This window comes from Miscanthus floridulus, chromosome 17 (genome assembly GCF_019320115.1).
Source record: "Miscanthus floridulus cultivar M001 chromosome 17, ASM1932011v1, whole genome shotgun sequence".
NCBI classification, from domain to species: domain Eukaryota; kingdom Viridiplantae; phylum Streptophyta; class Magnoliopsida; order Poales; family Poaceae; genus Miscanthus; species Miscanthus floridulus.
This window is the reverse complement of record NC_089596.1, coordinates 95,635,797-95,663,030: the sequence shown is the minus strand read 5'-3', so window position 1 is coordinate 95,663,030 and position 27,234 is coordinate 95,635,797. Positions and strand designations below refer to the sequence as shown.

The window sequence follows — 27,234 nt, the reverse complement described above, 5'->3', positions numbered from 1 at the left end:
AACTTTTAAAATAATACTAAAATTAGAAGTAACTTTTAATTGAGAAAACTTTTAATACTATAGGAATTTTAATATTATTTTAATACTATCAACTATACATAAATACTAAATTAATTTTACTATTTTTCTGTTTTAGTTTAAACCTAAAATATTTGTTGTTGTAAATTATTTTAATACTTTATTTTTTTTGTTGATGTAAATTACTTTTATATAAATTGTATTTTTATGATAAATATTATATAAATAATGATTGATTAATTGACACATGTTGGATTCATGTCTAACGTACAATCAGCGTGCCACGCCAGCTTATAGAGTAGGTTAGACCATATTTGGACATGGATGACACCGCTTGCCAAGTTTATGGACATGCGGTGATCATCTTGAAAGTTCAGGGACCGGGACGACACCGTCAGCCAAGTTTAAGGACCTACGGTGATCACCTTGAAAGTTTAGGGACGTAGATGACACCGTCTCCTAAGTTTAGGGACCCACAGATATCGATTTAGAATTTTAAGGATCTAAATAACACCTTCGGCCAAGTTCAGGGACCGGTAAATTTTATTCTAATTTGAAATGGGAACAAGCTGTGGAAATTAAATTTGTCCCCCCAAAGGTACTCTATAGAATAAATGACAGTAACTTTTTTTTGCGAATAATAAATGACAGTAACCGGTGTGTCTTTAACAAACTGTCATTTATTAGCACACTGGTTGCACACTGAATCCAGGCACAACACCAACGTCCGAACTTCCCACGTCTTAGACTACCACTACCAGTCACCAGATACATAAACGTTTCTTATTTAAGGCAAGAACTAAGAAAAATTTCAGAGGAACCCTGCCGATGCTGTTTTTACTTAGTCCACCAGTGAAGGAAACCGTTGCGCCTGTTGATCTTCTTCTGCAGCTGAAGAACATCGTACAGCAGAGCCTCAGCGGTTGGCGGGGATCCAGGGACGTAGATGTCAACCGGGACAATCCGGTCGCAGCCCCGCACGACGGAGTACGAGTAGTGGTAGTATCCGCCGCCATTGGCGCAGCTGCCCATCGAGATCACCCAGCGAGGCTCCGGCATCTGGTCGTAGACCCTACAGAGAACAGAGGAAGCTGAGAGAGTGAGCATTGCTGGAAGAAGTTAATCTGTAAGCTGCGAAAGGCGAGATACAGGTTGGTGTCAGGAAGCAAGACGTTACTTGCGGAGCGCCGGCGCCATCTTGATGGTGAGCGTGCCGGCGATGATCATGCAGTCGGACTGGCGCGGCGAGGGGCGGAAGATGACGCCGAAGCGGTCGAAGTCGTAGTGGGAGGCACCGGCGTGCATCGTCTCCACGGCGCAGCAGGCGAGCCCGAACGTCATGGGCCAGATGGAGCCCCGCCGCGCCTAGTTCATGAGGTCGTCCACCTTGGACACCACGAACTCCGCCGCCTTCGACGTCGGCGCGGGAGGCAAAGGCGCCCCGCCGTTCGGGGCGGGGCGCAGGCTCGTCGCGGCCGCGGCCGCGGCAGAGGAGGAGGAGTAGTAGGCGCGCGGGGAGACGGATAGGAGCACCAGCCACACCGTGCGAGGGAGGAGCGCCAGGATCGGGCGACGGGCAGTGACCGGGGAGGACGCCGGGAGGAGGGGGAGGAGGGTGTTCGGGGCGCTGCGGACGGTGGTCAGTGGGTTCACCCGCCGAGTTGACGACGCAGGACGGCAGGAGAGCGAACGGAGCGGCGCGGCGCGCGCGTGGCACTGGCAGGGATTGACTGAGGGACACGACGAATTGTTTTTTAAATAATATTTTGTTAATGATTAATGCCAAATTTAGAAGTTGTTATATAAAAATTTGACATATAGCAGCCTGCCCGGTCGGCTGACAGGACTCTTGTCGGTTGCTAACTAGCCCATAGGCCTACGTGGCGCACATGAGGCAGCCGATGCAGGCCAAAATAGCCTGGTGTTGGAACCTGTCGGCATCTGGTAGGCCGACAGAACCAGTCAGCCAGTGGGCTGCCGAGACTAGTCGACCAGTGGGAGGCCGACGTACAGGTCCATAACCCGGTGCCGGCACCTGTTTTCCCGCCCATCGTTCTGCTCGCGCTCGCAACCGCCTGGCACCGATGCCGTTTTCCCGCCCGCCCGCGCTCGCAACTGCCGGATTTTTTTTCCACGCAAAGCCGGCGCCGATTCCGATTTATTTCTTTCTCCAGGGAAAGAAAATAACATTAACAAAAATAGTGATGGTGCAAGGGTTTGAACACAAAAACCCATGGTTTAGGAGGTCATTCCCATACCACTACAACACATTAATGTTTGTGATAGATACAAAAATATTTTTGTTATTAAATAATATAAGATTAGAAAAATATATCACACACGATCTTCATACGTACTGTATGAATCTCTCACAACTAAAAAGACTAAAGAGTGGACATCGTTTTGGTGCCACATTCTAACGTGGGTCCATCGTCCTGCCTGCTGCGATCCCACGCCCCTCGCTCCTACGCTCACCCCCCGTGACAAAATTCACTCTCCGTGGTTAGAAAATTAAACACGCATAAAAAAATCCCACCTGTGCTTGGAAAGCAAGCTCCAAATCAAGGCAAATGAAGAAGGAAACAAAAATCGCGTGTTAGAATAGATGGAAGTTGGAGGTAATCACCGTGAGAATAAAGGAAACACCGGCGCCCCACACAATCACCGGCAATTCTCTTTTCTCCCTCGCTCGCTCGCTTGCCCAGCTTCCCTAGCTTGCACGAGGGAGCATGAAGTGGAACCCACGACGGCGACTATCCTGGTGAATGAAGAAGGAAACAAAAATCGCGTGCGATTATGTGGCTGCAATCCCATCCGTCCGAGCGACGAGAAGTGGAGACCAAAGTGATGTTGCAAACGGCATCCAAGGACATCATCACACTGCGGGGCTCCGTCGCCATCGTCATCGAGTTAGGAGCGTCGTAGGCGAAATGAGCTAGCAGCTGCGGCGACATCGCAAGGGCCAGGGAGCGGCGACGACATCGCTTGGGCCGAGCGGCGGCGGCCGTGCGCATGCTGAGGAGCGATCAGCCGTGTAGGCCACGCGCAAGCACCAAGGTTCATCCTAATCTCTGGTTCTTTTCTTGTGTGCCCTATCCTTTCTTCCTGAATCACATTATGTTCTATCGCGATTCTGTCTCAGTTCTCAATCGGTCACTGTCGTGTGGTGAATCACTGCTCAAACTAAAGAGATATTATCAGGGAGACCACCACTATTGATTTAATAGTATGATTGAGGTCTGCTGGTGGGAAGTCTGAAATCAATCTTTTATTGAAAATGGGATTCATATGATCATATATGAGATCCCAAACGTATTGTCTTCCTGTAGCTTCGAGTACGTGGAATTTCTTGCCGCTGTGTAGTTTTTTCTTGCATACATGAGCTCCATAAAATTTGTATACTACTGCTTGTAGATCTTTTGTCTCTGAAACTAAATGTTGCAGAATGGCTAGAGTCGAGAAGAAGCAGTGGGTTAAGCTAGTGATCATGACCAAGGCCACCACCCACCAGCAAGATGCTAGAGCGCTGGTCATCGAGAAGGGGTGGGCCGCCCTTACTCTTATCACCACTTCTTCACTCTCTTCCTAGGACCCTAACCAATCCGTAAGTAGCCAGTGCCGCATGTGTCATGGCTTGATTGCATCTTCTTCTTATGTTCGTCAGGGCTATCAAGGAGATCATGAGGGAGAATCAGGCCATCATGCCCTTCGCATCTTGCATTCACCCCTGCCCCGACGAGCAATGTAAGGACACATCAACCGGCATCCAATCGCCTAATTAATTTCCTCTCGTCTTTTGCCTTCCTTATGGAACTGTGATAGAAGACAAATTAATTTGTAGTTAATGAATACTGTGGATTTTTTTTTCTCGAACACCATGATGTGAATTCCGAAATTTGTTCTACAGATAGAGCAATCCACAGTATGCAGTTGTGCGCAAGAACCAAAAGTCAATTATGAAATTTGTTTTGTACAGATTTGTTTTTCAAGTCTGTTGCCTGGTGGTGTTGTTCCCTTCCCCTTCCTGTAAAGGTCGATTATCAACTTTTTAATACTGGGATGATTGTTATATTAACACTCCATCCTATTATAAGTTTTGTTATATTAACAATCCATCCTACTAATGGCTATGTTCTCCAACTCTTTGCAGAAAGGAAATATGATCTGGAGTTCAAGTAAACAAATAAATCAGGTGAGAACTTCTGAAGTACAGATGATATGGTTGAGATCTATAGATAGCTTTCTTCAGTATATATATCACTGAACTATGGGTTGGCATCATCTTTTAAATTCATGGAGATGAAACGTAAGGTCGTTGATTTCTTTCCTCAACTTCCTACGCACTAGAGTACCTGCTTGTCTCAACTAAGGCCCGTTCGGCTTGCTGAAACTGGCTGAAAAACATTGTTCTGGCCGAATTATTGTGAGAGAAAAACATTGTTCTGGCTGAAAAAACAAGCCGAACAAGCCGGTTTCTGGGTAAGCCGAACGGGGCCTGAGCGGTCCTTAACAAAGATGACCGGGTGCACTAAAAAATATTTAAGAACTCAGAGTTTGCCCATTCGCTCACATACATAGGCAAAATTGATATAATTACATGAAACATTCTTGACATGTTGCTTCAAATTTATTTACCAGGTTTGCTTCAAAACTGATTTATGAATATAATTTTTTTCGTGACCGTACCATTGCATGTTTTTCATTAAGAGGGAGTTTAGATAACATTTTTTCAGAGCCCCACTCCTGAACTTTATTGACTGCTATGTGAGGCTACAAAACACTTAGATTTCTAGACTTCATGTGTCTGCAAATTTTGTTGGGGTGAACAAACATTGGAAAGCATGAACAAATAGTAGCACTGGAAATTTGGATTTTGTAAGCAAATGAATATGAATTTTTTTTGCGAGGAAAATGAATATGAATGTAAGCAAAATATTGCTTCTCAGCCTATTTAACAATTCATGTTTTATTTTTATTTTGATTGATACTCATGGAAACCTACATTAAACATTCATGTCTTTTTTAAGTTCCTGTTTTCCTAATTCAAAGAATACAGTGAAAGATATTCATCATTGTAAGTTTTTGCTATGCTATTCTATTGCTGCATGCTACGAAGGATCTTTTAAAATGGTTTTCCAGAGTTGTATTGTCATAATATGTGTTTGTTTGAAGTGGAACACTCAGTTATTTTCTTTAAAGTGAAACATTCAAATTTTATTGCAATTAGAGCTGCAGTAGTAAAGTGTCAGGTTGTATCCCACGCAGACCTTGACTTTGGTCGTCGTTGGGCCGTTGGTCAAATATTATTTTGTTCCCGTTGTTGGCCCCGCCTGTGTACAGCGATGTCGACGGCACGAGCATTATATGGTGAGTATAACATACTTTATTTTAAGGTTTTGTGAGAGATTTTTCAAGACACATAGTATTATCCATGTGAAAGACACTAATATTTATATATATATACTCGAATTTGTGCATAGGATGGTATGGAGATGTGGCGGATTTATTAGCGCCCGAAAGAATTGGATATCGGAGATTTCTTTCTGCCAATATAAATACGGTAAAGTTTGTGAGCCTGTGACGTCGCGCTCTCCGTTACTGTTAATTTCACGAACTTTGCTTTTTGGATTAAATGTCACTTTAACATTGGTATTTAATTTCACAGGATTGTTATCTTATCGTGTGATCCGTATATTTTTAGTATATAATTTCGTTGTCCCATAGCAACGCACGGGCATGAACCTAATACTAAAAAATAATCATAAAACTTTAAAATTATATGCATATATAAAAATATATCATACAACATCGCATGTGTGCCATGTGAACATCACAAAAAATACAATAGAAAACATCATATGTATACCCTGTGAATATCAGAAAAATACATCTAGAACATCACATATAAACTATATGAACATCACAAAATATAACACAGAACATCACATATATATACTATGTGAATGTCATAAAATACATCATAGAACATTATAAAATACATTACAGAACATTACATGTATACTACGTGAACATCACATGCATAGTAATTGAACATCGCATATATACTACGAGAACATCAAATGTATACTACGCGAACATCATAAAATACATTACAGAACATCACATTATATCACGTGAATATAAAAACATCATAGAACATCACATGTATAACACATGAACATCACATGTATACAAATTGAACATAAAAAAATATCATAGAACATGTCATTATATACCACATGAACATCGCAAAATACATTATAGAACATCATATCTATACTATATGAACATAGCATCTCATAGAATGTAGAAAATAAAAAATTAAACATTAAAAATAATTAAGTAAGATAAAATAGAAAATAGAATGTATAGAAAACATAAAGACAAAAGGGAAAGGAAAAAAGAAAGAAATACAAAAAAGAATAAAATATAAAAATAAAATAAAATAAAATGAACATAATATTTAATTATAGTAAAAACAAAAAAATACAATAAAAATAATATAAAATGAAAAGAATAATAAAAAATCACATCAAACCAAAAAAATGAAGAAAGGAAATAAAAAATAACAATAAGAAGAAAGAAAAGGAAAACAAAAAATAAATAAAAGAAACATAAAATTTTAAAATTTTAAAAATAATAAAATCACATCGAACAAAAAATAAATATAAATAAAAATGAAGCATGGAAAGAAAAAAGAAAAAGAGAAAAGAAAAGAAAAGAATAAGAAAAAAGAAAAAAAAGGAAAACTACCGTACCTGGGTGCCGTCCCGCACGCTCTCTCGCGCTTCTCGTGCGTCGTCTCCGTCCCACGCGCTCTTCCACGCTTCCCGCACATCGTCGTTCGACGGAGTCATCGGGTCTAAACGAACGATTCCCGCCGACAGGTTAGTCGGCATTTGGTGCGCCGACAGCAAAGTTGGCAGCCTAGTTGCCGATACAACTGTCGGCAACCATGTAGCCGACAACTCTATTTCATGTTGTATTCCTTTTCAAGACACAGTCATCACCTGATGTGATACTTTTTTACGAACATAACCATCTTCGACTAGAATACTCGATGCAAAGGCATATCCTTTATACGTTTTAATTGTCCTTTGCCTCGATGTAGGCGAGGAATTGTATTGGAGTGTTGCCTCCATTGCAAAAGTGCGCACATTAGTTCATTAGTTCGCATCACAAATCCAAGAGTATATTAGTTTGCATGCATACATCCATGCTAGCATACAACCATATAGTCCTACACGCTTAATCTACACGACGACCACGCTTAGGTGCCTGCGCACCTCGGTGACAAATCTGGGCCGTAGGGTAAGTCCACTGGTTTGGAGGGTGTCGCTGTCGTGTAGGTGGGGTAGACTCCATATGCTCAGTACCTTGAGTCGGTAGAGGTGCACCAGAAAGCTAGGAGGGCCCTACCTCCTTGAGGAACCAAGGTGGAGTGTCGTCCATGTAAAAGGTCCCAAAGCTGCTAGTACCCTCCGTGTAGTCACTGCAAGAAGCACGTGTACCTATACAAAAAAGGCTAGGTTAGATAGAGGATGCCGATCTTGTCGTCAAACCTCCTGCCAGCAAATTCATCCACGAAGGCGACGTGCTTCACATCGTCAGCCTCCATCTGTTCGATAATTCTTTCATCCTCCTCACCTAGGTCAGCTTCCATGGACAGACCATACTCTTTCGCTTGTCCACCCTCTGTCAAGTTCTCAACCGCTTGAGGATCGCAAACATATGTCTACTCAGCAATTGCCGACTCTAAGTTCTCCTCTGCTGCACCTGTGTTGCTACTCTCACCCTGCATGGCATCGTCTAGGAACTCAACAAGCATGATGTTGGCATAACGATGCTCCAAAGCCTTGGACACAAGGAAATGACACTTCTTCGTGTTAGTGGCCTCATACAACTCCCACCTCTATCCATTCTCTCGCTTTTTAGGCACCAACATACTAATCCTGAAATGGTGCTGGGTGGACAGAACACCTAAGTGCTCATGTAGCCAGACTAAAACTTGTTTCTGGCTATAATCCAGTGGTGAATTAAGTTCTATGTCACACAACTGGAAATCGGTAAGGTCTACCCCGCTGTCTCCATATCTGATTTCACCGTTGCCATAGTAAATTCTAAAAGGGACTAAATCAGTCAACATTCCTATTCACATTGTACAAAATATAGTGTAAGTTAATTGAGGTACCCTTAAAATTTATACCGTAAAACTAACCCTAATCTACAACTACAACCAAAATTAATAACTAATCTAAAACTAACCCTAAAACTAGAAAAAACCTAATAACTAACCCTACCCTAGAAAAAAACTAATAATTAAACTAACTAACCCTAGATAGAAAAAAACTAATACCTAACCCTAAAAGTTAACCTAACCCTAAAACTAAAAGTATTCCTAAAACTAAATCTAGCTAATAAACTAAACTAACAAAAACAAACTAAACTAAAAAACTAAACTAACAAAACATAACTAAACTAATAAACTAAACTCACTAAAAAGGAAAAAAACAAACTTGAGTTCTTGCCTCCAGGGGGCCGACGACGGCGCTGTGGGGGGGCGGCGGCCCACGCGGGCCACGGGGCCGCCGGTGGCGACAAGCCCTCCGCTAGATCTGGTGGTCGGAGGCGAGCCCAAGCCACCCACGCGGCGAAGGAGAAGCGGCAAGCGACGACGCACTGGTGAGTGAGCGAGAGAGAACGCGATGGAGAAGACGACCGGTAGATATTTTAGGACATGTCGGCTATCCAAAGGCTGACAGGGTCCTATCGACTAACCGGGTGCCAACATGCCTATCGGGCCGATATGGGTCCACTGGGCTATCATGTCTGGCAAGGTCGGGTACCTAGTCAGCTACTGGGCCACCGATAGGGTCCTGTTGGACCTCCAATTGTTGATAGGGACCCTATCGGCTAGCAAGAGGCCGACAACATACTATATTTACAATTCTTACAATCCAAATGCTAGATTTGCAATTAATCATTAAAAAATATCATTTAAAAAATTCACTCCAGTGTGGGTGTGGGAGGCCGACACGGCTCGAGTCCGTGGTGTCATATGGTGGACACGAGTAGAGAGGATGACTGAAAGGATCTAACAATGCCTAGAGGGGATGAATAGGCATATCTAAAAATTAACTACAAATGCTAAGTTCAAATTTGTTGGTCAATGTTGGGAGTCCCGACAGTTTGAGTCGTAACTTCTGACATCGTCAGAAGTTCTGGCACAAACTGTCAGAAGTCCTGACGCCTATGTGAACTTCAAAAGCAGTGCCAAATTTAACTTTGCGGATAAATAATCTTACAACCCCACTCCCTAGTGGTTTGGTGAACATGTTGTGTCACTCCCTTAACGCCAAAATGCCTCCAAATCGTAGATCGTGTCCAAACCCTAAAATGAAATTTGGGAGAGAGAGAGAGACAAACAAATACAAGTAATTTCGTGCCAACACCACAACAACAAACATGCTGGACACAAGGATTTATCCCGAGGTTTGGCAACCCCACAAAGGAGCTCCTACGTCCTCATTGTTGAGGTGACCATAGAGGTCGAAGTCTCTTTCACCTCCTTGCCTCTCTCAAAGCAACCACAAAGGTCACTTGAGCTTTCCACTAAGAAATCAAGGGTAATACAAACTTTCCAAGGCTCTTCCACAAGATGGAACCTCTTGGGTGATGCCTAGCCGGCTAGGGGCAAAGCCCCAAGAATAATAGACGCAAATCCAACCGGCTTGATGAAAAAATCAAGTGCTCAAGCTTGCCAAAGTGATTTTCTCACTCAATCCACTCTCCTATCACTCAAATCCTTGGGAGAATAGAAGTTAGGAGCAAAGGGGAGAGGAGAGGGGAGCCTTGAATGCTTGGGAGCTGTTTTGGACGAAGGTTGGTGGCAGTGAATGAGTGGATAATAGTTAGAAAAGAGGAGAGAGCTATTTATACTCAGTAGAAATCTAACCGTTCAAATCTATGTCGAAAGTTCCGACGCAGATCTCAGGACTTCCGGCCTATAAAGAAAATACTGTTCACAACAAGGTCAAAGTCACCTTCGAGTAGGTCAACATCGGAACTCCCCACGTACGTTGGGACTTTCGACGGTCGGGACTCCCGACGTACATCAGGACTTCCGACGAGTGCGGTCAGCGAGGCAACCAATGGTCTAGGTGTCGGGACTCCCGACCTGAGTCGGGACTTTTGACCATCGGGAGTTCTAACTCACGTCGGGACTTTTGACAGCCACAGTCACCGCGCAGGCTAAGTGACTGGGCGTCAGGACTTTTGACCTGAGTCAAGACTTCCAACTGTCAGGAGTTCCGACTTACGTCGGGACTTCCGACACCAAAAGTCTCAAAAAGATATTCTACGTGCTCGTAAAGTGCTAGAGTGTCTCTCTTGATTTTATTTTTATACTTGAGCACTCTATCTTCCTCAGACCACCTAAATTTGTATCCCTCTTAATAGTGCGGCAAACCTAAACTCAAAGACATGAAATTTAAACTTGGGGAGCGTTTTGAGTTCACCCGCCATTTGTACTTTAAGAAATTGAGGGATACCATTTCATCTTTATAAACTCTTTGAATCTTTCATGGGACTAATAACTACAACATATCTCATTAAGATCACATTAGTCCCTATTTTGGATGTCATCAATACACCAAAATCCACATAGGGGACAAATGCACTTTTAATGATCAAGGTACAAGGTCGGTTTGACAGAGGGAGAGAGGTCGGTATACGAGCAGTGTTACGTCACGCGTGCCGTGTACACGGCACGCCACGATTGCGGAGACATGTGAGAAAGGAAAAGGGAACTGCTAGTGTCCGGACGTTCGGACGGATGCCTGTGGCTGCTGGCCTGCTGCGCTGCTCGCCCACCCGTGCCGCTCCGTGGGGACCACCCTCGACCGCCTCGCTTCCCACATGCACATGGGGACCACCTGCGGCTGCGGGACCACCTCCGCCTGAGCCCACTTTCCTCGTCTGCTCGCAACATGGGTAACATCTCGGTCTACTTTTGCAACATCTAAATGAAACACACATGCAACATACATTAGAAATAGCTAAAACACTTGCAAAAAACACATGAAAACACTTAAAAACCATTGCAAAATATAAGCCACATTCAGACAAAATGCTTGCAACTTATGTGTGAAACATATGCAACATTCAGATAAACACACAAGCAACATACGTCTAAAAAACAGTTGAAACATTGGGAACAGACGCTTGCAACATACGTGTGCAACCACTGCAATATGTGCAACATCCTAATCTACTTTTGTAACATCCATATCAAACACTTGAAACATACATCTGAAACAACCGAAACACTTAAAACATGGGCTTGCAACATGTCTGAAAATGCCTGAAACACTTTAACACAGTGTCATCGGCACCCATGGCCTACCTGCTGGGGAACTGCAGTAGCCAGCAAGCTCGAATAAATCCCCTATAAAGCTGCTATAGCTCTGGTAAAATAATCCTGCCGCTTTGGACAAATCTCTATAAATATATTCAGGTGGGGGACCAAATCCCTGACATTCAAAAAAAAAGAGTGGTGGTGGCGTAGGTTAGGAAGGAGTGCTTGCACTCGCTCCAGTTAGTAGGCTAAGCTAGTAGCTGAATCATGTTGTTCTTAGTGTTGTAATCCTTCTCTCTCCCATTTCTCATGTACTCCGACCTTGAAGGGTCACCCCCCTGTATTAAGTGCTCGGCACCCTCCATTCCCGCCTTTGCCTATATCAGTGGAAAATTATTAAGGTGAGGACTTTTCGTCCCCTCGATGACATCTTCAAAAAAATACCCTCGCTTTTAACCTATGGTTAAAGTTCTTATCATCCACGCTAAGACGATGAATTAATTAGTGCATTGTTGATGCTCTTCTATCCCAACGAAAGGATCATACAATATATAAATAATGTCTTTAGGAGCAGTCTATCTATATTCTATAATCTACCACCTTCTCTCGTCTTAAACGATAGACTGATAGAGGCAACATTGTTGAGACAACCGAGACTTTGCAGTCGTCAGAGTATAACTCACTAGTTTATGAAAACGTCACGTGAATAAACTATATAAATCTCTCAATTCACAGCTTGTTAGAGCTGAACAATCACGTGTATGACTGGGCACCTTCTCTCGTCTTAAACGATAGACTGATAGAGGCAACATTGTTGAGACAACAGATACTTTGCAGTCGTCAGAGTATTAACTCACACTAGTTTATGAAAACGTCACGTGAATAAACTATATAAATCTCTCAATTCACAGCTTGTTAGAGCTGAACAATCACGTGTATGACTGGGTATTTGCTCTCCCTGGCACCCTGATCTCATATGTGCTTCTGCACCGACGGTAGCTGCAGCACCAAACATCCTGCAGAAAATATCAGTTCTGTATTTCTTCTATCTCTTTGCTTCGTTGGGAACTGCACGTCGCCCTTTGTACACCCAAGTAGGGATGCACCGTGCTTCTTCAGCAGATGCTTAATTAAGAGCTGGTACAACCATATATCTTTACCATACGGTTAAGCACAGCATCTAGGAGACTTCACAGAGGCAGTGGGGAACTGTCTCTGCTATTTATGCTGCTGCCCTGGCTCGAGCCGCTGCTCTCTGATAGATTTCTTCGTATTGGGAAGCTGAAGTATCCCAGCTGAAATCTATCTTCATGTCTTTCTGCACCAACTGTTTCCAAACTTCAGGTTTTCTATGGTAGTAGTTGAAAGCTCTTTCCAGTGCACTATCAAAACCCTATCAAAGTGAACATCACACATTAGCTGTACTGCAGCCACCAAAATATCTTAAATTCCAATACTTCATGTTAGGATGTACACAGATATGGCAACCACCTGCTCATCAGCCTTCAAAAAGGTGAAGCCATTTCGCAGCTCCATGGGTATCGTTTCATCGTCAAAATCAAATACACTTAAATCACAAAATCACATCAGTACAGTATTATCAATACATGTTTGAAGCAAACAATAACCTTTTGGTGAATGGCTGGTTTAGCATTTACCTGTCATTCAAACCACCAGTTCTCCGAACAACTGGCACAGAACCATATCGCATAGATATCATCTGTGGATGAAAAACAAGTTAGAATTGCACATCAGAAGACTAGCACAATCATCAAGGAATGAGTTGAATAATTACAGTATGATATACATATGATGAAGATGGTAAAGGCTGTTTCTCAGTAAATGACACTTCCTATATTCCAAAATATGTCACATTAGTTTTACCATAAGTCAAACTTCTCTAACTTTGACCAAGCCTAACTAGAACAACCTACGTATCATACTGAAATCAACAGGAATTTCCTGTACATACTAATACGCACTATGCACGATACTAATCGTTAAATAGATCGAATATGAAGAAAGCATACCTGAGTGAGGCCACATGGTTCAAACATAGAAGGAACAATGAACATGTCTGATGCTGCAAAAATCATATGTGACAGAGCATCATCATACTTCAAAAGCAGCCTGACGTTGTTGTTGTTCTGAAATTGGTCCGCAATACCGTCGAACTCTCTCTGTGGAACAAATGAACAACAAATACATCAAGTGTTACGACCATAAACAAACAGCTGTTCGACCAAGGGAGCAGAGAAATACGGTATTTCAAACAATCAGACTGCTTTCATGATTAATTCGCTATTCATGAGGAGCTGAAGGCTCAAGGCTGTTTTCCTAGATTTCAAGATTACAGATTGGCCAAATGTAGCTGCATATTCCGTCCAGTTATGTCTAGGTTTCACCAAAGGTGAGTACCGCCTCTGTTTCTCTCCCTCATCGCGTTCATGGCGAGTCCTCGGCGACCGCAGAGCCGGCGAGGACAGTTTCACCGAAGACGTTTTCCCAGCCTGGATGCTCAACATCGGCAGGGAGAGGTGGCCGCCATGGGGCTAAGGAGGCTCGCATGACAGGTTCTCGTCAGTTTCCCTGGCGTTCATCCGCTCCGGCATATGTGCTCCGGGGTCGAGATTTCCCAAGTTTGGCCTATTCGGCTCTAATCAAGGAGACCAGAAGAGGTGTTCGTGATCGGAATCTCAATGGTGCAGCCATGGCGAGGGATTCCCTGTTCAAGAAGGTTGCCGATGATTCCGTATTACTGAAATTTGCTCCGATTGAGTTCCGATGGCCAAGCAGGTGCAGTCGCAGCGTCGATTCAGAACTTGTGCAACGCACGAAGATGAATGGAGGGCAGTATTGGAATTCTAGATGGTTCAGGTCATCACCCAAGGTAAGAGTGGTGCCGGGCATCCTAGGGCCCTGCCCTGGTCAGGATACATGCGGCGAGCATCGGAGGGGTGGTGAAGGAGAAGGTGAGGGTGACCCCGAGTCGAGGCACCCTCCGCCTGGATATGAAGGTCATCTCCGAGGCGGAGAGGATCATTTGGATCTCCCTAAACCCACCAGCACGCCGCCATCTAAAACCCAAACAAATCTCTCTCGGTTCGTCGGTCACCTGTGGAAAGGGGCCCCGACGAGATCCTACGCAGCGGCGGTGAGAGCTGAGCCAGCTCCCATCGTTCGCGTCAAGATGCAGCCCCACGGTGGAGGTCGTAGGGGAGATTTTGGACAGAATCGTGGCGGATTTGGGGGAGGATTCCAGGAAAGAGGGCGGGGGCGAATGCCTCCACGCCCAAACTCTTGGAAGCGCAAGGACGGTGGAGTACCTGAGGAGAAAAGCAAGATGAAGAATACTGAAGATCTTGAAGGCAAGGCACCCTATGAACAAGAGCCAGATCCGGCGAAGTCCAAGTGGGAAGGTCATCAGGGGAAGCAGGATGACAAGCAGAGCTCATGGGGTACCAAGGGTTCCGGTATGCCCACTAGCGGTCATCCGGAAGAAGGTAACACCCAATACTCAACTGCCAATCCCCAGAATAGCAATGCGGAACAGAGAATAGCATGTGAGAAATGTGGTATGTACAATCACAGCACTCAAGATTGTCGTCGACAGTTCTGTGAGAAATGTGGCTTTGCCAATCATTCTACATTTGAGTGTAAGAAGTGCCTTCCGTGGAACTATGGCCCTGAACTGTGTGCAACTCAGGTTGAAGACCAAAGCTTTTTCTACATCGATGAGTGTATTGATCCACGTGTGGTGAGAGTGAAATCCAGCACAGCTGTGATAACTGTTGTAAGTGGTGATGTCATTGCTAAGTTGATTGAAATGGAATTCATGAACTTAATCGGGGCTGACTCATGGAGGTGGATTGCCAGGCCTGTGGGCGAGGGCAAATTTCTGCTAAGATTCCCAACAGCGAAGATGACACAAGAGTGGAGTAGGCTCAGGAATCTTACTCTGAGAAATGAAGCTTAACTGATGATTGAAGCATGGTCACCTGCTGTGGGGGCTAAGGGCGTGCTGCAATCAGGTTGGTTCAGGGTGACTAAAATCCCAGCCGATCAGAAATCCATAATGACTTTGGCTAAGGTTGGAGGGTTGGTTGGTAAAGTAATTGAGATAGATGAGAATTCTAGATATCGCTATGATTATGTACGTCTGAAGATTGCCTGCCGAGATGTGTCCAAGGTGCCCAAAACCGCTGAAGGAACCTTAGGAATGTACATCATCGATTTTGGTTTTGAGAGGGAGTTGCCTGAAGAGAGTGGGGAGAAAGTGTTGAAAAGTGGAATCAAAGTCAGTGATGAACGCCCCACCAAGAAATCAAAAGCTGACTTTGTGTCTGACAAACAGCAACAGGGTGATAAGTCTGGTGAAGATGATGATGGGAGTATGCCCTAGAGATAATCATAGATATAATTATATTGTCTTGTATCCATGATATATTATGAGTTCATTGAATTTTCATTAAAGACAACCTGTATCGATTAGCAATTATGTGAATTGTTTGTGAAACTCTTTTACTTGTATGGTTATTCTAATGTTGTCCCTGGTCAGAGTTCGTGTGAGGACACACATGAATAATGGATCAGCACATTATTAGTTGATGACTATGTTTCACAAGTCATAGACATGGAGATGTCAAACTAATAATGTGGGCACATGTATGACATGGGGCTGGACTGACCCAACGTGAGATATTGTTATTATCTCTATTCACATCATGTACGTTATGTCATCAGACCTGAGATTGTTGTATGTATTCAAGATGTGAAACGACCTACTCAGGGACTATCAAACGCTACTCCGTAACAGGGTAGTTATAAAGGTGGTTTTTTGGGTTTGTCGGGAAACATGCTATGAGACATAGACAATCAAGAAGGAATTTGCCCCTCTCTATATGAGAGAGATATCACTGGATCACTCTAATGATTAGATCAAGAAATGCATGGCCGTGCTTGGGTTAAGTGTTAACCTATGAGTTGGACCAAATATCGTGAGGCAAGAGAATAACAAGTATGTGGTTTTGTGGTGGTTCGTTTGATATGATCTTTGCGTACGCATAGGAGTTGACATGCCTTGCTAGAGGCCGCTATCAACTAATGGCCGAGTAGGAGTACTCGGGCCATGTCTATGTGTGCGTGAACCCATAGGGTCGCACGCTTAAGGGGCTGGAAGCCTAATTCGGATTGGATCTGAGTTAGATAAGGCTTAGGGTTACTAATGGGCCTCCAACTCGGGAGATCATTAGGGACGCCTATAAATAAGTGGGGTGGGCAACGGGGCTAGGTATCCACGCCATTTTGGCAGCCGCCGCCGCCCATCCTACGCCCGCGCATGCTGCTCCTCGCGGACCTAGCAGTCCGGAGGCGCGACGCTTCCTCCCTGTACGTGTGGATACCTCGAAGGTGTTGCATCTGGAGCACAAGGACGAACCGCACGAAGGGGACGGACGTACGGACGACCTTGCAACTGCACGGCACTGCTACGACGCGTACGACTACATCGAGTCGCTTCCGCTGCACCTGCGCGTCTAGTGGTAATCCCGTGATCTATAACTAGCAGTAGATCCTGGTTTATGAGGTCGAATTTTTGTTTTCCGGCTAGCGTAGCATCCTCATAACCCTACAGATGATAGCTCCAAGACCAAGCAAGGTTCTGGCCAAGAAACTGACAAACAAAAACAGCAAGTCTACTGGTCTGCTCCCCCAAAGATTGATTACAAGAGGAGATCCCAAACAAAGCTGATGGTTGATGCTCAGAAAAGTTATTGCAATCCCATTCATGATGATACTTTTGAGGACTCTGAATCAGATAGTGACTCTTTTGGACTGAGGATCCAGAAGCTTACAGGATCAGGAGATGTAGGGCAGTCTTCCTCAAGAGAGAACTATGATGATTCCAACAAGAAGCTCTGGTTTGTGGAAACTGAACTCCATGGCAATGTTTTACAGAAGGTTCCAGATGCATCAATGGACACTGAAAAAACAGAATCAGCTATGGAGGTGGATAAGATAAGATCTGAGGAACTCATTGGGAAATCTACAAATGTAAACACATACTCTCCTGAGATATTTATCTCTGATGATAATATCACTAACACTCGAGATAGTGTGGACATGGAAATGGACCAACAGTTGAAGGATGATGTTATGAAAGAAGCTACAGATCAAGATGTCTCTGCTGGTATGAATGTGGTGGATAAGGAGCCTCAGCACATCCAGGTGAAGAGAAGAAGTGAAAGGCTTAAGAAGGATGCTAACTTGACTACTATGGAGAAGGTTGAAAAGGTGGCTCAAAAGAAGAATTTGGAAGGTAACCCATCCAAGTCCAACTCCTTTTCTGTCTTATCTGTTCATGATATTTCTCATATTACTTCTGAAATGGGTATTGTGATTGAAAATGATGATTTTGATACTTGCAATTTACTGAATGATCTAGAAACTGCGAGGAATGATTTATATTTAAAACAACTTGCATTAAATGTCATTCCTCAAACTGAGTCAGTTGAGGAGCATCCTGCTGAGGATAAAAATCCTGAATTGATATGGCTTGATGATGAATCTTCTGAGTCAGAAGATTTTATTTTGGTTGAATCAAGGAAGAAGAAAAGACAACAAAAAAGCTGTCAAGATCTCTCCTGTTAATGGCAAAAAGAAGCAAGACCAAGAACATCTTGGCATGCAAAACAAGAGAGGTAGAAAGCCGAGTAATGCTTTCTCCTCTAAGAATACAAAAACCAGAAAAAAGTCATAATGCAAGGCCTCATTTGGAATTGCAGGGGCCTCAGGAAAAAAGGGGTCGCCACTTTTCTTAAGAATCTTATCTTCCAGTATTCTTTTCACTTTGTAGGGATCCAGGAAACAATGATTAAGGATTGTGATGAAAAACTTCTTAAAAAATTTGACATCAATCAAGATTACCTGTGGTTATATAATTCTGCACATGGAAAATCAGGGGGTATCTTGTGTGGTGTCAAAAAAAGATTTATATGATGTGGGGTCTTTTCAGCAAGGGGAATATATGTTACAAATGAATTTATGGGACAAAATAAATAAAATAAAGTGGAACCTTCTTGTTGTGTATGGAGCTGCTCATGAGGAAAACAAGATGGACTTTTTGTCTGAGTTATCCTCCTTCTGTTCAAAGAATAAGGAGCCTATCTTGATAGGTGGTGATTTTAACATTATCAGGTAATTGGACTTTGAAAAGGCCTATGACAAGGTTAAATGGAGTTTCTTGTTTCATTGTCTTGCTGCCAGGGGTTTCTGTCCCAAATGCTGTGAATAGATTGGAAAAGTTGTTTCTGGTGGAACAGTGAGTGTTAAAATGAATAATATCTTGGGATCATACATTAAAATCCACAAAGGGGTGAGACAAGGGGACCCTCTCTCCCCTATTCTCTTCAACTTTGTTGCTGATGGCTTATCAAGAATGATACACAAAGCTCAAACCAACAAATTGTTCTGTGGTCTAGCTGATCATATTATTGAAAATGGAGTTGCTGTTTTACAATATGCTGATGACACTATAATATGTTTAAAACATGACATTGAGGGGGCAAGAAATATGAAGTTACTTCTCTATATGTATGAGCTTATGGCTGGTCTTAAGATCAACTTTTCCAAAAGTGAGATTATCACTATTAATGATGAAGAGGGCTGGGACAGGAAGTATGCTGATATTTTTAACTGCCAAGTGGGGATTTTCCCCATTAAGTATCTAGGAGTCCCTGTCAGTCCCAGTAGATTGCATGTTAGTGATTGGGTTCCTTTGGCTACCAGAAGTGAGAAAAAGTTGGATATTTGGAAGGGAGGAACTATGTCCATTGCGGGTAGATCTACCCTGATCAGCTCAAGCTTGAACAATGCACCCATATACCACATGTCCATTTATTTGTTACCTAAGACAATTCTCAAAAGACTAGATAAAATTCGAAGAACCTTTTTTTGGCAAGGGGGTGGGACCAAAAGGAAATATCATCTTATTAAATGGACAAAAATTTGTAAAAGCAAGAAAAAAAGCGGTCTCGGCATAAAAAATATTAGAAAAATGAATGTCAGCCTCCTCTACAAATGGTGGTGGAAGCTTGACAAGGAGGATGGGCTGTGGCAAAAAATTGTCAAATTCAAATATGTTAAGAATGGATCGATTTAGGATGTGTCTCACAAACAATCTGACTCAGCCATTTGGGCTGACCTGTTAAAGATAAAAAAACATCTATCTGCAGGGGAGGAAAGTATTGGTGCGAAATGGAAAGAACACTTTCTTTTGGAAAGACTCTTGGCTTTATGACAAACCATTATGTATAATGTTTCCTGTTCTTTTTAAGTTGTGTGAACAGCAGAACATTTTGGTGGATCAGGTTAAGAACAATTCTCAAAATATTTCTTTTACTCGATGGTTAATGGATGACCTGCTCTTGGATTGGCATAGAATTCTAGATGATATGGGAAAACTTAGCTTCTCATCTGAGGATGATCTAGTTTCCTGGAAATTTGGGTCCCTTGGTCGGTTTAATGTGAAATCAGTATACAATGCTTTGACTATTGATGATTCTGGCCCTTATCACAAGAAAATATGGAAAGGGAAAGTTCCAGCAAAAATTAAAATTTTTCTCTGGTTGTTAATGAACAATGCAATTCTAACTAAGGACAATTTGCTGAGAAGGAAATGGATTGGTAGCCCTCTGTGTTACTTCTGTAATCAAAAGGAAACTGTGTCTCATCTTTTCTTCCAATGTAGCACAGCCAAGGCTGTTTGGGCGATTGTTGCCAAGTGCATTGGTGCCAACAATGTACCAAAATCTTTTGGACAGTGCTGGCTTTGGTGTGATAAGTGGCTCCCATTTGGCAAACAATTTCATACTGTTGGGATTGCAGCCATATGCTGGGCTATTTGGAAAACAAGGAATAAAGCTTGTTTTGATGGGAAAATGCTTAAGAATCCTGCATCAATCATATGTTATGTATGTGCGCTCATGGGTTACTGGGCAGGTTTATTTCCGGAGATGGACAAGGAAGCGCTGAAGGCTGGGGTGAACACCATGCTTCAGATTGCCGCCAAGCTGCTCGGTAAGAAGATGCACAATGATGGAAGACTCCTCCTGGAAGACAAACCCGATGATAATGCACAGGAATGAAGTGGGAGAAGAGTAGGGGCCATTCAGTTTCAGTGTCTGAGACCTTTCTTTTGACTGCCTTTGTATTTTCAGCCAGCTGTGTGTTGAGCCTGGCTTGTTGGTCTGGTTATCTCTGTAACGTCTTTTGGCATGTGTTGCTCTATGTGCTGGGAACGTTAAGGCTAGTTGGAGGTCGTAAGTCTGCTAAGTCTGGCATGTCTTTTTTTCCTTTTGTCTGAAACAGTCTACAAAACTCTGTGTTTCCATTGAATCTAATGGAAATGGGGGATGCCTCCAGTTTGAAAAACAAAATCAAGAAAACACACCTGGATATGCTGTACTGGACTTGAACCCAGCAGAACAAATTGTCCACCCAACTCAGCTGTTTTATATATTGCATGCCTGATGAGATGTACGCCCTTTTGAGGAACTAGCCTCGTAATGCAACCAACCTGCTTGAGGAAACTTCAGTTCTCTAGTAAATCTTGGAGAGAGGAAGAGGCTCAAATCAAGTACACGGTTGTGAGGATAGAAAACATACTAGTGGCTGGGAAGCATGTGTGGAAGACAGCTTCAACTGCTTCCTGAGAGCTGCTTTGTTTGCTGACTTTCCATATAGATCATTAGCACTGTATTGAACCTTGAGAAACCTATCTGTAGATGGATTCCAAGTATCAGTGTCAATGCCATTAAGTATTCCAACAAATTTCTTGGAGTGCACTTTGAGTGTATCTTGCAGCCCACGCCCACCCTGAGCAACAGAGTAACTTCGTCAGAAACAAAACGCGGAGACACTTTATTTCCCAAAGGGGTAAAACTCGAGATTCACAATAATGGCGAAGCTTAAGACAGATTACATGGTTCAAACATATATTAATATGGAATCAAAACACCAGAACCATTTCAGGCCTTATGTAAGATAGTGTACCTGAATTAGGAAAGTTTCAAGCATTCAACCTCTTTATCTTAACTCCTTAGGATGCAAAATGGAGACACCGATAGGTGGTTTTGGGTCAGTTCATTTCTATCTCATTCCCTTTGCTTTTAAGTCCACATAAGTTCAATAAAAATGAGTTTCAGGTAAGCAAAACTTGAATCCCTAGCAACTTACATGAAATGATCTACAATAGTTTTAGCCCATGAAGAACTATCAAGAAGAAAACAGTGGAACATTGCACACATGGATAAATCCTAGATCTTTTGGGGAATATTTATTGCATTTTGTCTCTTTAGTTTTTAAAATCTTTTTAGAGTTTATTTATTGCAGTTTGCCAGTTTAGTTTTTAAAAATCTTTTTACCCGTTTCTATTAGACAACAGACAAGAGAAAAGGCCAGAAATCAATACATTAGTTGCAATGTTGCATCCAATGGAAGACACACTTAACCTAAAGGTCAGAATATTACCTCTGAGCGCACCTCTTGAGCATATGTTGGTGATACAGTTGTGACAATGTTGGAATACACAATTGCACCCTGAACACAATATGTGCATAAAAGCATTAGTGATACCATAAGGCTGAACTCTAGTTCCAACTCTCCTGTTACACATTTTCCATAGGTAAATACCTTAACAACATTTATTCTACCATGTGAATTATCCCGCATTCTGTCTGGTCTATCCAGGTGATCAACATCAAGGCCACAATATGCTAAATCCTGAGCTGGAGCAACTCCTTGATATTCAAAATTGTGACAGGTAAAACAAATTCTAGCTGAGTTGAAGCCCAGATTTGCGTAAACATCCCAATAAAGAGGTGCCTGGAGTTTACAATGTAAGAAAAAAACATAATTTAATACCTAAAACTTTGTAACTATTAATAAAAACAAGATCCATTTTCAGTTGGAACATGATCATTTAAATCTTACAACAAATGCAGTCTGCCAGTCATGACAGTGAATTATGTCAACTTTCTTCCCAGATTGGTACAGCAATTCCAGTGCAACACGGCTGAAGTAGGAAAAACGTTTGAAGTCATCATGCTCTCCGTAGTATTGTGCCCTCCAGAAGAACTTACCTGGATGCTGCGGCTCAATAAAGTAGACAGGAAGACCTGCATATGCAAATTTAGTTAGGCAACTGTAGATCAAATTTTATACCATGGTTGAACTGAGTGTTGACTGGAACCTTCAACAGTCCCAGTCCATATCTTGTTCGCAAACATATTTCCTTCGAAGTAAGACTTCACCACAACATCTAGAACCTGTACAATCACCAAACAGCAATCATAACCAAGCGAAAGATAAAAATAAAAGTATAATAAGAGTTAACAAAAAATACATACCTTAAGATTATTAATTTGATTATGCTGCATGCAATCATATTTGGGAAGAATAATCTCTACTAGGTGCCCTTTTTTTTGAAGTGCCTTCCCAAGACCAGAGATCACATCTGCCAGACCACCAACCTACATAGTCATGCACACCAAAGAGCTATAAGATGACCAACAGGGTTGAAAATTAATACGCATAGACACCAATAACAATCTAAAATAGTTAGTAAATCGTCGTATTGGTAATTAAATCTAAGAAACCAATATAATATATATTATACTCCAGTAGATGGAGATCAATACAACTCAACTTGTAAGTTATAGCCTGTTTTTACAGCTTCAGGCAATTTAGCACTGAATCAACATCAAGTTTATTACTTTGTGGGCGAAGACTTCTTAACAGCAGCACACTTTCAACTGTATCAGATTTTTTTTTTTTGAAGAAAAATGGCAGGAACTCTGCCTTGCATTATAGTACAGAGAGAAAAAAAAACATAAAGTTAATCCTTGAAGGGCAAAGAGAAATACCACGCACACCAGAACTATCACAGACTACAAACACCAATCGCCAAAGGACTAAACCGGCCCCATTACAAGTTCCCAAAAGCACGCCGCCATTGCTCTATGTCTTCCTTAGTGCTAGTCGCCACAGATAGTGAGGTGGATCCTTCATTTTGAAAAATACACCAGTTTCTTTCTTTCCACAAATTCCACATGATGTAAATGACTACGCCATTGAAGTCACACTTCTTCTCTTTCAGCACCGCTTTAGTTTCCATTTCTCACCAATCTGCGATGGAGCTGAAATTTGCCACCTGGATCTGCGAGGGAAAAGAGAGATGCTCCCACACAAGCACCTGCTTCCAAACTTCAGCCGCAAAGGGACCTGTATCAGATTTGTTGTTCTCTCCAATCATCCCTTAAGATTCTCAGACTGGAAAATACTTGAGGGGAAGCACCTTTACACTACTTATGAATGAGTTGGAAAACACGTGTTAATACTTATTTGGTGTGCTCCCCTATGTATCAACAATACTTCACTAACCCAACCATTCCCATATCCAATACCTGTGTATGCGATCTTTGATACTTGGATACTTTCTCTATATTACCAAAGTGTTGTTTTTCATAGTCGTGTATTGCCGTACCTGTACCGGTGATACATAGGTGCCCCTATTAGAACTTACTCCAGTTCAAATGGGGGACTGGAAGAGTGATGCTTTACGATCAACACTTCAACAAGACAGCATTACCTAGAAAAATATGGCAGCCCTACACTTCAATCAGCAAGCGCATAAATAGGAGGGTTCCTTTGGTTTCCAGCCTGTGTGCTAAGACAGCCGAGCTGGGCTTGTAGCAAGGAGTGATCGTTTAGCTGGTGTGCGGGTTAACTTTGGTAGTTTGCTTAAGGTTTGGTTTGGTCGCTTGACATTTAAGTAGTTTTTGTGGGCCTCTCCGGCTGGACCCTGGGTGTCCAGGGAGGTTGGCTTTTAGTTCTTAGTACTGTATGCTCTACATCGTATCAAACTTCTGTAATTTTGTTGCTTTCTGGTAATGAAATTCGGTTTCGACCGTGGTGGACAAAAACAAGATAGCACTACCTAGAAAGTGTCTTTTCTGTTTGCACCTAGTTTTTATGCAACATATACAAAGAAACTTATCAAGAGATGAGATAATGGAAACATATACACTTGATGAAAAACTGAATTAATAACAAGGATCACCTTTGCGACAGGAGCCATCTCTGCTGCTATGTGGACAATGTGCAAACCAGAACTGCATTGAATAATAATATTCAATCATACCAAACACAACAGACCGATATTTTCTGAAGCAAAGTTGTTGTATAAACAAGTTTTTTTCCTCTTATTGGCAAAGAAGAAAGTGGTACCTTGTTCCTGGTAGTGCCATCTTTAGAAAATTATCTATCAGTTCCCTCTCTTCCATTCCTCTGGATGACAAGTAAGCTTCCCGAAGGCAATTATCCCTTTTCCAAGCCATTTCTCTCAACATACTTGCATCATTGATGGATATTTTCTTCTCAAGTGACCACCCATCAATCAGAAGAGAGATCCTACTCCAGAACTCCGATGGCATGCCTTCTGCATAATGCTCCATTGACTTTTTCTCACTTTCGTTTATTAGTTTGCTGAGAGTATCTTGAAACTCCACTATTGAGTGTTCATAAAGTTCAATTTGTGAATGCATTTCATGATTACATGCTTGAAAGCGCTCTTCTACTGATTTTACCCTTTGCTGCAAAATATCAACCAAATAAAGACGGAACTTTGATACGTTTGTTGCTCCCAATGATGCTTTTAGTTTCTCAACCTTATCCTGGAAATCACGATAACCATCTAGCATCAGAGCAGCATGCTCCACTTGGTTTGCTGTGGAATCAAGCAAGTCTTCCAAATTTTCTACTTTCTCCCACCAGGCATCTTGTTGCAGAGGACCAAGTTTCAACATATCAGATTGGGCAGAAATGAATGTACACTCGAGCTCCCTAAGGGAAGCATCTAAAAGAGCACGCTCTTTCTCCAACTTGAATAGACTCTCCTCTGTCTCAGTTATCTCAATAAGCTTTGCTTTTAGAAAATTCATGTCATCCTTCAGTAGCTCATTCTCTTCCTTTACGACATCAAACTCCAGACCCTCTGCATCAGACTTCACTTCACTAGAAAGCACAGATTGTGCACCTGTTTCTGATAGTTTCATCTCTAAAATGTTAATCTTCTGTTGCAAAGCTTCCTTCTCTTTAAGAATTTTGTCAGCACGTCCCAATGCTTGAAGACGAGCTTGATTCAGAAGCAATATATCTAACCAAATAAAGTTTGAAATTAGAGTTCATCATATGCACATGTCTACATATTTGTAATCATAAAACACTATAAGAATAAACAGAGGAAGGAATCTCCTACTCTTCTGGGTATTCTGTATCATTCCTACCAAATCTTCCAGTTGAATGTTTAGTAGTTCATTTTCATCTTCAGACTTCTGCCACAAAGAGATCAAACAGAAACGCTTAAAAGAAACAACGGTGAATAAATAAATAAATAAGGACAAGCAGAAGAGTATTGATATTTCATAATGAAGTTAATTTCAAATTTGATAAGTTGCAGTGTAAGAGTCTAATAAGAATAAAAACATATGAAACATGGAAAAAAAAACATCTTACACTGCAATTGTGTCAAGCACTATAGATTAGAAAACATCTTATGGAAGACACAATTACTATAGAATTTGCTGCAGTACCTGTTGCTGTTCTTCATCGATGGAAGCTGCTGCTCTCTCTCTCTGAATGCTAGCCCTGTTATGATGGTTAGCACTAGGTGTACTCTTCTGATGAGGTTGCACGCCAGTCCTAACACCAGAAAATGGAAGTTTGATTATTTCTACATACATGATACATACTTTTCAAATTCTAGCAACTAATTGTTGTATATAACATACAGCAATGTTTAGAAATGGGTAGAACAGTACGATCAAACATGAGCCTCAGCAGCTCAAATTGGAGCGAAGACGATTCAATCATGTTTTCAGAACAACAATTATTTTGGCACTAATGTTTACAAATGGATAGGACAGTGCGATCAGACATGACAATAGTGTTTACAGAGACAACCGCTATTTCTTATACATTAAAAAAGGCACGGTTGACGACTCCGGTAGTTTGCAGCCACTACAAAGTGTGCAGATAACGTAGTACAGCAATACGATCCCATCAATAACCCAGGGGATCAACAAGCCCACCCCAACGCTGCAATGTCACAAGCAATACCGCGAACACATGACGAGCGCCTTCCGCACAGAGCTCCTACGCAAACACTGGCGCATATAAGCAACTCACCTGAGGTTTCGGCGCGGAGTCCGGCGGGACACGGCGAGGCGGCGGCGCCCGGCGATCGTGGACGGAGCGGGGCTGCGGAACAGAAGAGCGGCGGCCTCGGCGCCCGCCGCCGCCGAGCACGACATGGGAAGCCGAGGAGGATGGGGGAGGGTGAGAGGGAGAGGGAGTGGTGGAGTGAGCTCGAGGCGGCCGCGTCGGGGTTCGCGTGGGCGGCAGTTGGAAAAAGCGGCGGAGTGGAGAGAGACGGAAGCGTGGGCTGGGCCGCGTGGCCGTGTAGTGGGGAGTGGGGCCCCGTGCGCTGCGCGCGGAAGGCGGAGGAAGGAAAGCCAAACAGAGGCCCCGCTAATTGGGAGGCGTGGGGCCATGACGGCAGCGGGCATCCTCTCCTGGCTACAGACAGAAGCGGTCAAGCGGACGCCGTACTGTATAGTAGTTGCGAATTGGCCCTGTTCATATCTAGTTATTTTTTCATAACCTTTTAAGGTAGCCTTTTATCAACTTCTCATGTAAAGATAGCTCCTATAATATTAAAAGAGTTAGCTTATAAATTATTTTATTAAGAAAGAGAATTAACAATAAGTTAGCTTCATGTACTTTTCTATGATTCATGTATTTAT

At 42.5% G+C, this 27,234-nt stretch overlaps 2 protein-coding genes across 4 annotated transcripts; both read right to left on the bottom strand.

The window, feature by feature from the left end:
• Window positions 1-809: 809 nt before the first annotated feature.
• On the bottom strand, window positions 810-1,433 carry LOC136518952 (NADH dehydrogenase [ubiquinone] iron-sulfur protein 7, mitochondrial). The gene is made up of 2 exons (XM_066512633.1): window positions 1,196-1,433; window positions 810-1,090 (listed from the first exon to the last, which is right to left on the bottom strand). Exons 1-2 carry the CDS (start codon window positions 1,357-1,359, stop codon window positions 856-858), a joined length of 399 nt encoding a protein of 132 aa, XP_066368730.1. The 5' UTR covers window positions 1,360-1,433; the 3' UTR covers window positions 810-855.
• A 10,462-nt stretch (window positions 1,434-11,895) lies between these two features.
• LOC136516681 (probable starch synthase 4, chloroplastic/amyloplastic) lies at window positions 11,896-26,976 on the bottom strand. Of its 3 annotated transcripts, none has more exons than XM_066510150.1 (16): window positions 26,618-26,973; window positions 26,023-26,131; window positions 25,689-25,764; window positions 24,659-25,586; window positions 24,492-24,543; window positions 22,780-22,902; window positions 22,623-22,698; window positions 22,364-22,548; window positions 22,064-22,255; window positions 21,902-21,970; window positions 21,038-21,247; window positions 20,823-20,948; window positions 13,405-13,554; window positions 13,033-13,094; window positions 12,866-12,941; window positions 11,896-12,767 (listed from the first exon to the last, which is right to left on the bottom strand). In XM_066510150.1, exons 1-16 carry the CDS (start codon window positions 26,740-26,742, stop codon window positions 12,597-12,599), a joined length of 2,730 nt encoding a protein of 909 aa, XP_066366247.1. In that variant the 5' UTR covers window positions 26,743-26,973; the 3' UTR covers window positions 11,896-12,596. The 3 variants fall into 3 exon arrangements, 2 of the variants coding, with proteins under 2 accessions (XP_066366247.1, XP_066366248.1); XM_066510151.1 differs by having other exon boundaries at window positions 25,689-25,761; XR_010774109.1 differs by lacking the exons at window positions 11,896-12,767; window positions 12,866-12,941; window positions 13,033-13,094 and having other exon boundaries at window positions 13,418-13,554; window positions 20,823-20,961; window positions 26,618-26,976.
• Between the last annotated feature and the right edge of the window lie 258 nt (window positions 26,977-27,234).

Bases quoted from the DNA above. Each gene is read 5' to 3' on its own strand.
- LOC136518952 (XM_066512633.1), bottom strand. From the start codon at position 1,359: ATGACGTTCGGGCTCGCCTGCTGCGCCGTGGAGACGATGCACGCCGGT. The intron at 1,091-1,195 runs GTAACGTCTTGC...TGTTCTCTGTAG, and splicing joins ATGGCGCCGGCGCTCCGCAA to GGTCTACGACCAGATGCCGG.
- LOC136516681 (XM_066510150.1), bottom strand. From the start codon at position 26,742: ATGTCGTGCTCGGCGGCGGCGGGCGCCGAGGCCGCCGCTCTTCTGTTC. The intron at 25,765-26,022 runs GTACTGCAGCAA...TCTTTGTGGCAG, and splicing joins TCGATGAAGAACAGCAACAG to AAGTCTGAAGATGAAAATGA. The intron at 20,949-21,037 runs GTATGTTTTCTA...TTCCTCAAGCAG, and splicing joins CACATGCTTCCCAGCCACTA to GTTGGTTGCATTACGAGGCT.